This window comes from Sciurus carolinensis, chromosome 8, assembly GCF_902686445.1.
Source record: "Sciurus carolinensis chromosome 8, mSciCar1.2, whole genome shotgun sequence".
NCBI lineage: Eukaryota > Metazoa > Chordata > Mammalia > Rodentia > Sciuridae > Sciurus > Sciurus carolinensis.
The window spans coordinates 112,344,282-112,353,963 of NC_062220.1; the positions used below are offsets into that span (position 1 = coordinate 112,344,282).

The window sequence follows — 9,682 nt, forward strand, 5'->3', positions numbered from 1 at the left end:
TCCTATTACATTTAGAAAAAATAACAGAAAAACTTCAAAGAACTAAGCCTTTCAGTCTTTTTCTTTTTTTTTTTTTTCTTTCTTTCTTCACAAGGCCTTGAAGACATTCTAGAAAAGGGAAATATTATTCATCACTACCCTAGTCAATTACAGAAACTTCTCTTAGTATAAAATGCTTTCTTTGAAGATTAACCAGACCAGAGTAAGACTGCAGGCATCCCCCAGATATCATGTGTTACCTAAAGCAGAGGAAAAAATCGTATGCATAGTATTGATATCATAATCATAATCTCATCTGAAAAGATCTATAATTACATTGCCATTAATGAAGGGAAAGTTTTAGGTCAAAGGGAAGGAGGTGGAAGTTATAGCAAATTAAAAGTCCAAAACTGCTGGTCTTTAGATGAAAATCTGAGTATGCAAATCAAGACCATGATGCAGGGGGTGTGTGTGTGTATGTGAATACTACTAGATTACAATGGCCAGAGACACTGAGGATTCGCTTTGTGCATTTGTTTAGGCTAGTGGTCTAAATAATCATCTGCTCTATGCTGTTCTTACAAAGAGTGATTAAGCTTCAGTTTCATTCGTTTAACAAGTATGAGTGGCTACTTCATGCAGACACTGTGCTAGGTACTTGGGATATGACAGTAAATCAGACAGAAACTTCTGCCTTCTGTAGAACTTACATTCTAGTGGGGCAGATAACAAAAAAGTAAAATTTAGGTGGGATAGGGTGGTGGCAGTAGTGGGGATGAATAGTGAACTGTGAATATATTTTGAAGACTATAATATCAACATTACTAATTAGGTGATTATGAGGATTAACTGAGAAGACATTGAAACCTTGTAAAATTATCATAAAGCACTGGATCCAATCTATACTGGTGAAACAATAGCTAAATAAATACTATTATTTAAAAATTCACTATTTTCTAAGGGCCTTGTAAATAATCATGTAAGGCTTTTTTTTGATTGGGAGAACACAAATGCATTTTTATTAAATTATTAATATACTACAATTCAGAATTAATGAACTCTAAAATATGAAATCAAGATATTTCAGAAGATTTCTCTAAGTGTTTTCTAAAATAAAAGCAAAACTGATTTAAAAAAAAATTAAACAAGGTCTAGTAGGAGCTCTAAAATTACATGGGGAGGGCTGCTGAGGTAGCATTTATGGAAAACTTGTATATCATGAGCAAAACCCTGGGCTTAACCCACCAATATGGCAAAAAATAAAAATTATAAGGGAAAGATACACACATTACTAGATTAGTGTTTATGGAAAGGTTATAGGCACAATAAACCCTGAAAAAAATCCAGAGTGGGGAAATCCACCCAGAAACTTTTTAGAGTAGAAAGTCATGAGTGGTAGAACTCAGCTCATTTTAGGTAGCTTTCTGATAGAGGTGCCAGTTTAAAGCACAGAATTGCAATAGTGCCTCTTATACTCAGACTGAATTAAGTACCTTCCCTATATTCATAACCTTTCTAACACACAGCCAAAAGAGTAAGGCAATGCCTCCACCAGCTCCAAAGCTACTAAAATAGAAACTAATCTTTCTTTTCTTTCCCTGATCAAGGCTCTGCCACTGTCTGTACTATTATTGTCTCCCTCCCTGATGTGTGTTCTTGTCTTTTTTTATTATTGAAGTAGATTTTACAAAGGTAGTCAAGGATTTGTGTGTTAAGCATCAGGGGTTGTGGAAATGGCAGAGCTACCATAAGAAGGGGATTACTGTTTTGCTATTGGTTATTTAGAAAATAATTTTAAAGCCCGGTGTGGTGGCGTATGCCTGTAATCCCAGTGGCTAGGGAGGATGAGGCAGAAGGATCTCCAGTTCAAAGCCAGTCTCAGCAATTTAGTGAGGCACTTAGCAACTCAGTGAGAGTTGGGAGTATATACATGAGGAGTATGATTAATAAAAAACAACAAAACAAAAAACCCTATTTTTTTCTTATTTAGGAAATTCAACTCAAGTTGAATAACCTGGTTATTCTGCTCTACCACCTGAGCTCTTGGTTAAATTGCATTTTAAATACATGCACAAATACAAAATATTTATGTAAGACCTTATTTACCCATGTGTCAGAAACCAATTAAGTCACCAAAATAATTGAGCAGCCCAAATGTATGATATGAATGAGAATTTATAATTTCCTATGTCGAAAAATTATTTTTCAGATTCATTTTGCCCTACAACAAAATATGGTTATTAATAGCAAAGTTTGTATTTTAGAACTTCCATCAATGTGCTTAATATAATTATGTATATTTGTATATATGTATACATGCAGATGTACACATGTACCTGTACCCAAAAAAACTGTACATGTACACTCCCCTCCCAAAATTCTCATAAAAATATACATGCCTGCATTTAAGAACACACACATGTACAAACCTTTTTATCCTTTTAAGGAGCTAAATATCTATCAACAAAAGGTGGCTTCATGGTCTCCTTAAGATTAGTGATGATCAAAGCTTCAGTGTATTTTTATTTCCCTGAAGATACTACCTGCTGGTACTCAGAACTTGAACTTCATACCCTCTAGAATTGTAGGGGGAAAAAATTCTATATATCTATAAATTACCCAATCTTTAGTATTTTCTTTATAGACACATGAACAGACTAAAAAGAGCACTCTAATAGTGCTATTTTACAGGACCTGTTAATTTCTCTTATGAATGAAAATATTTTTAAAAATGTTTAAAAATCCATTATTTTCTATCATTAAAATCTGATAAATGTGATGGGAAAAAAAGAGAAGTTTGTTTATTTTGAAATTATTTTAATTTAGCAATAGAAAATATCTCAGAAGAAAAAAGTAAACAGGGAAACTTTAACTTCATGAGCATCTCAAACCCTCACTTGTTCACTAATCCATAAGATGAAAAGTTTTGTCAAAAAGCATTCAGCCACCCCTGTAAAAGAAAGAAAAATGGCATTGTTTAGTATATATGAGCTTTTAATTGTAAAATTATTTGAACTGCAACATGCTATAATTCTTTGAAATCAGAACCAGTTATTTGAGAGCCATAACTAACTTTAATCCAAGTGAGCATAAAAGAAGACATGCTGAGATTTAAAATCTCAGAACTACAAGGTCCTTAATGATTATGTGGGTTTTTTGCACAGGTATATTTTAAAACTCACATTCAATACTCATGTCTTCCTGAACATAACAACAAATATTAATTATATGACAGAATACTTGATAAAATCAGCAAGTCAGTTCAAACTAAAGACTGAAGACTAGGCACAATGACTCTCAACCACTACATTGTGCAGTAATCATTCAAACACTTGTTCTAATCATATGAAAACCAAAGCTGTCTTTTCTGCAGAACACTACCTAAGCATTAAAAGCACAGGGCTAGAGATGTTACTCAGTGGCAGTGCACTTGTCTTGCATGTGGCTCCCCAGCTCTGAAAATGATACCACAAAAAACATAAATAGTAAAATTATAATGTTGGATATACATTTTAGTACTATTATACTAAATAAACAAAAACAATTCCATTACTAGATGAAAGTTATAAAATACTTCTAAATACTTATTTTATTAAGTACTTAAATTGCCTATGTTATTCAATTAGATTGATGTGACTAAAGGACCAGCAAATGCATAACTCCTTTAAATTACAGTACTGTGGGCATTAATTCTGACTGATATAATTATAAAATAAGGAGGAAAAAAACATTGTAAAGAAAAAAGATGTCACAATAATTTAGTCAAAGGGAAGCCTCTGGTTATATTTCCCTTGCCATCATTTCAAAATGATTTAAACAGTGACTTATGATTTCATAGCATAACATGAAAAGTTTATGTTTTTCTGTAACTTATCTCACAAAACACTTATTTGGTCTTTATGATTAAAAAGTATCTAAAAAAAGATTTCAACTCTTTAAACACTGAACCAATTTTTTAACTAGTAGAAAAATTTTTCTAAGCAACAAGCATCCAAAAGGTTTCATATGCTATTCCACCACTTATGAGCCATACAACTTAAAGTTACTTAAACTTCATGCCTCAGTTTCTTCCTGAGGATTAAATGAGTTGATTCACAGTCTGTGGCACAGGGTAAGTTGGAAAAAGATAAAGAACCTGAAGTTGATCACTTAATTAAACTAACATTTACTCAGGGCTTTATGGATGCAAGATAGCACTAGACTACATTCTACAAAAAATAAATATATGTATTTATAAATATTCATAAATACATTTATATATATTTTATGTAAATATGCCTATATATTTACATAACATTAAATAACTAAACAGGTTTTACTCAGAACTCATAATCTTACTGTAACATGCAGACATATCTAAGTATGACCCAAGGCAGAGAGTGAAGTCTGGCAAGAGAGATAAAAATACACTGCTAAGTGTGGGTAGGGGAAAACCTTGGATTAAAAAAAAAGTGAGAGGCTTGTATGTTATTCCAGAAGGTGTAACTGCACAATGAGTGCCATTATCATAGCAAACAAGCTTCATATCAAGTTAAAGAATGACTTTATATTAATTAAAATTATCTGCCCATGGAACAGGAGACAAGAAGAGCAGAAACACTGTGTTTGAGAAAGAAAACAAGAGACTCTGTTACACCCTTTCCTTTACTTGGGCAACTATAGCCCAGAAATATTCTAGGGTTTCAGAATTCTATTTTGGTGTTCTTTCTAAGATTTCACATTTCAGAGTTAACATTTCTCATTAGTAACATAAAAAGTATTTCTGAACTGACAAAGGAGATTTGAGTGACTTGTTTCCTTCCAGCTCCCAACTCTTCATGATCTTAAAATATCATTTTCTGGCACTTATGATTAAACTATTGTAACCTAATTAAGAAATCCATCTGACAATATACATTCAGATCACCTGTCATTTAAAAGACAGTATCAATTATGAAATACCTAGTGTTTAAGAGATTTAGTTTTGAAAACTTGTCTAAATAATTGCTCCAGACTTTTATCACCTCATAAAATAAAAGAGGTACCAAACTCCCAAATTGCAGATGACGCAGAAAGAGTAATATGAACACAAGATTACAGAATAAGTACTGAAACACATACCAAGTCCTTCCACTAAACTTAACTAAAACTGATAACTAGATTCATCAGGTGTCCCAATGACTTGCAATAGATTTAAAAAGCAAAAAGCCTTTGGAAAAGAATAAAGTGATCTCAGTTCTCCTCAGTTTTCTCTCCTCCTATTTATACCTAAAGGTTATAATATTCTACTGTTAGTAATAGTAGTTAATCACAATAATAACTTCCATTTAAATCCTTAACCAAATCATTTTCTCAAGGCCTTAAATGGTTTGAAGTCATTGATCTTTATTAGAATGCAAGTAAGAACTATTATCCTCATTGGATGAACTGGGCAGAGGGGCTAAATAACATAAAGCTATGACTCCTAGTAACAAAACTAAGGATAAGAATGTAGGCAATCTGATTCAGAGTCAGAACTCTGTCAAAATAATAATTTTCAAATGAAGAAAGTTTTATTTGTCTCTTAAAAATCAACAAGATACAGTATAAAGAGGAACTATTTGAATATTGGTTCTGTCACGGAATATTTCATGACATATTGAATGCCTTTAAGTTACTTCCATGAACCTGAAAAATTTTATCAAAGAAAATGGTGCCTAGCTCACAAAGTTAGTATCAAAACAGTATGAAATATAAATAATAAATATCAGTAGATGCTTACAACATTAATAAGTCAAGAGATATTTCTGGGTATTAATGGTATTTGAATTCAAGTAGTACAATTTTCATTCATTCTTAGAGTCTGTTCTATAAAATTTACTTACACAATGATGTTATTAATAGGGATATGGATCAATTTCACAAAGAAACCAATGAATCCCATTATAGCAAATCCTATTGCTGTTGCCATGGCAATCTTCTGGAATTCTGCATTTCAAGACATAAAATTCTCATTAATTTTTTGCACCATCATTGAAAGTATGGGAAAAATAAAACTATCAGTAACATAAACAAACTTTTATTCATGCTAAAGTTAAATTTATTAGGCGCTTCTCCTGTTCAATATATACCTACTAATAGTAAACACTTGATCAAGTTTTAAATTTTCATATTTGTTGACATTTAAGGAAACAGAATTGAAAGTGTATGTCTGTCATAGTGAATCCATCAATGAGCAATGAAAATATCTGCTCTTCTCAGCAAATGACCTAAATAAGAGAAGAAAAAAAAGGATGGAGGATAGAACACCTAGTATTTTTTTGAATGTTTTGATAAAACAATTTTTACCATAGCATACTAATTATAAAAGCAGAATTTTGGTACATGACACAATGATCAAGTTTATCATGATGAATCTAAAATTAAGGCTTTAAAAATTAAATTACATTAAGCACCATTTTATAAAACGATTTCAACTCTGATATGTCTAAGTGTCATGTTAATTCCTCAGGAAAGTTTTATCTGACCTCCTGACTTGGTCAGTCCTTACATCACGTGAGTTCAGATCTCCTAATATCTTCTCTAACTCTAATTTCCTACCACAGTAGTACTTCAAAAACAATAACTTGCAATGACTTATTTATGGCAGTCTTCCCTGATAGATTCTTAGTTTCATGAGAACAAAGACTGTTCTCTATCATATTTATTTACATATTGTATTACACATAGTATTAAATTATATTCTGTATTATATCCCCAGTTTCTAACTCAATGAATAAAAGTAAACAATTTATGCTGTACCTTTTAATAAATGAATCATGATACATAACAAAATATACTTTCTAGGCTGGCAACAACCTATATTACTGGATTCACATTAAAAGTCTTGTTCACTGGGTGGGGACAGAGCAGACAAGACTCAAGATATTTTTCCAGAAGTAATATGAAAGATGTTAAAATTCAAAAAAGTCATAAAAAGACTAACTTAATGTAACATGCAAAGTAAAGCTGCAATAACTAACCTTACACCACTTAAATATACATAAACAAATACATAAAGTAGTGCTGCATGCCTGTGATCCCAGCTTTTGGGAAGCTGAGGCAGGAGGATCACAAGTTCAAGAGCAGAGCAACCTTGGCAACTTAGTGAGACATCTTGTTCCAAAAAAAAAAAAAAAAAAGGGCTGAGGAGATAGTTCAGTGGTAGACACCTCTGGGTTCCATGAGCAGTGCAACAAAAATAAAGGGGGGAAAAAACAAGCCAAAAAAAAAACAAAATAAAAATTTAGAGACAACTGTATACAATTTAAGAAGTGATCATGTTCTAAAGCAATAAAAATGAATAAATAATGTTGATAAAAGGGATGCAATGGTTGTTAATCAGGAAGATGTTAAATTCAACACTTAAGAAAATGCAAAGATTTAACTTTTACTCTCATGTTAAAGGTATTACCTTTTCTATCAGGTTTGGTGCATCTTTTAACAAGACGAATTGAGTCCTTCACAAACTGCCGACTTGGCTCAACAAACTGCATTACCTGATCCATAATTGTCTGTTTAAGCAAACAAACAAAAGTTGCTTAGGAGTATTACTTATCATATAGCCAAGACTTGTTGAGTTATATAAAGATGTAAATGAGACCAGTCACAAATTCATGTCTGACATCATCTATTCCACTTCATAAAACAAAATTAAACAAACAAACAAAAAAGAACAGCCTTCAAAGCCTAAATTTATATTATATTTGTAAATTCCAGGGAAACATCAGATCATAGAATGTTATCCTTACTTACAAAGAATCACCTACTTAATTTAAAGAGGCTATCTCTATTAAAAGATTAAGGAATTGACAACACATCCTATTCCTTACCCACTCTGCATTCCTCTCAATGTTTCTGTTAAGAAGTAATTTGAGAATGTGACAATTATTTTCTGTATTTTATTTTAAACCACTCATTAACCAAGAGCCTTAAATGAAAGCAAATTAAAATTTCAATCTTTTGTTATAAAGCATGCTTATACACTATAAAGGGTGTATTGAGTGGAATGGACAGACAGGTAAAATTTCAAAATCACAAAGATTTGCTAAAGTAGGATCCAGATTCTGTGAGGCTACCAAACTCCAAACCTTTAGGGTTTGAACACATCTTTTAAGGAAACAGGGTTATGTATTTCATCATATAGATTGTTTTGAGAGCTTATTAACCTAATAGAAACGTCATGCAAAGACACTGGTAAAAGATCCTAATAAGGCCAAGGCATTTAACTCTATCCCCAGTGCTTAAAACAGTAGTCAGATAGTGATTCAAAACCCTGGCTACAAAATGTAAACCTCTCTAAGCCCCAGTTTCCTCGCCTAGGGTGGGCAGCGGACAATTATATGGAATAATCAAACACTTGAGATTTATTAGAAATTCTGAAAAATGTTCTGAAACAAAAAACAAAGTAATGCTTATTTTCTCCCGTATTTAACTCTGCTGAAATCCTACGGTCTTAAACTTTATGTAATCATACCCATCGCGATAAATGCTTAAGGTTCTTTCTCCAGAAAAAATACACACTACAGAGAACACAATATTCAAAGGTCTGAGAAGATTCAAGAACCCACTACGATCTCTTCATTTAGAACCTAGATCAACTCTACTACTGTACACGACAGGGAGTGGTGGCAGGGCCAGGCCTAAATACGGAACTCTTATAAGGCAGCATTCAAAACACGCGCGTTCGCGCGCACACACACACAGCCAGCCGTGCAGGCGACAGGTCTTCATCTCTGACCACAGCACAGAAGACACTGGAAATCCCCCAGAAAGGAAGAGTTCTACTCTTAGGGACGGCAAAGGATGAGGAACCATGGACCGGGAAGGACTAAGTCCTGAAGAATCATGGGCCATCGAATTCCTCTTCCGCACACGGGGTAGACGAGGCCTTGGGTCTCAACTTCCACCGCAGGTGGTGCTGGAAGGTAAACCGAGGGCCGGATCCGGACTCGGATCTCAACAAGTGGGCCCTCTCACCGCCCACCGGTGCCGCCGTAGGAACCAGAAACTCGCCTACGCCCACCGCCTCCCAGCACGCCCGGTTGCTCGAGTCACAAAGCCTTGCCTCCCAGTACGCCCGGTTCCCCCTTACCCCTCGGGTCAGCACCCTGCCTTACTCGCCCAGCTGCCCGGATGCCCCTTGAGATGCTAAAGACACGTAGCACGGGCGCAGAACCACAAACGCCCACCGGAATCGGAAGTCGAGTATCGGCCTACAGCCCGCCCACCCATCTGTCCTATTGGTTCTTTACGCTGGGACGTCAGTGCGCAGGCGCAGCACGTCGTGCGTTTCAGCCTCGCTTCCGGGAAGAAATTCTGTGAGGCGCTGAGTGAGGCAGGGTGGTACTGGCCGGGTTTTTCCTTTCTTCCACAGTTTGAGTACTGTATCTGCCAAGTTGTTGCTCCACCGAGTGCCCAGTACAGTTTCCTGCACCCCTCCAGCCCGACTTTACGCTATTTGCGTTCACAGCAAGAGCCCTGTGCAGCCTTGGCGGTGCTTGCTCTCTAGCAGCCGCTAACTAGGTAAATCTCTCCTAAATGGGTTCCCGTTGGATAGGATAATGAACTTCTCTTCAAAGTTCCTGTTCCCCGAGTTCCAACTTGGGTGTGTGCCTCCTTGTTGTACATAACTTTTGTATGTGTATGGTGTTGTCCGAAACAAGCAATAGTCATGACTGTCCTGCTGCATTCATTGCTTCACTCT

General features: G+C 34.9%; 1 protein-coding gene across 2 annotated transcripts; it reads right to left on the bottom strand.

Moving 5' to 3' along the window:
• Window positions 1–2,779: 2,779 nt before the first annotated feature.
• On the bottom strand, window positions 2,780–9,206 carry Sec61g (SEC61 translocon subunit gamma). Of its 2 annotated transcripts, none has more exons than XM_047561328.1 (4): window positions 9,071–9,206; window positions 7,391–7,490; window positions 5,823–5,925; window positions 2,780–2,929 (listed from the first exon to the last, which is right to left on the bottom strand). In XM_047561328.1, the coding sequence occupies exons 2-4, from the start codon at window positions 7,482–7,484 to the stop codon at window positions 2,920–2,922; spliced, it is 207 nt and encodes a 68-aa protein (XP_047417284.1). In that variant the 5' UTR covers window positions 7,485–7,490; window positions 9,071–9,206; the 3' UTR covers window positions 2,780–2,919. The 2 variants fall into 2 exon arrangements, with proteins under 2 accessions (XP_047417284.1, XP_047417285.1); XM_047561329.1 differs by having other exon boundaries at window positions 9,096–9,144.
• Window positions 9,207–9,682: the final 476 nt, after the last annotated feature.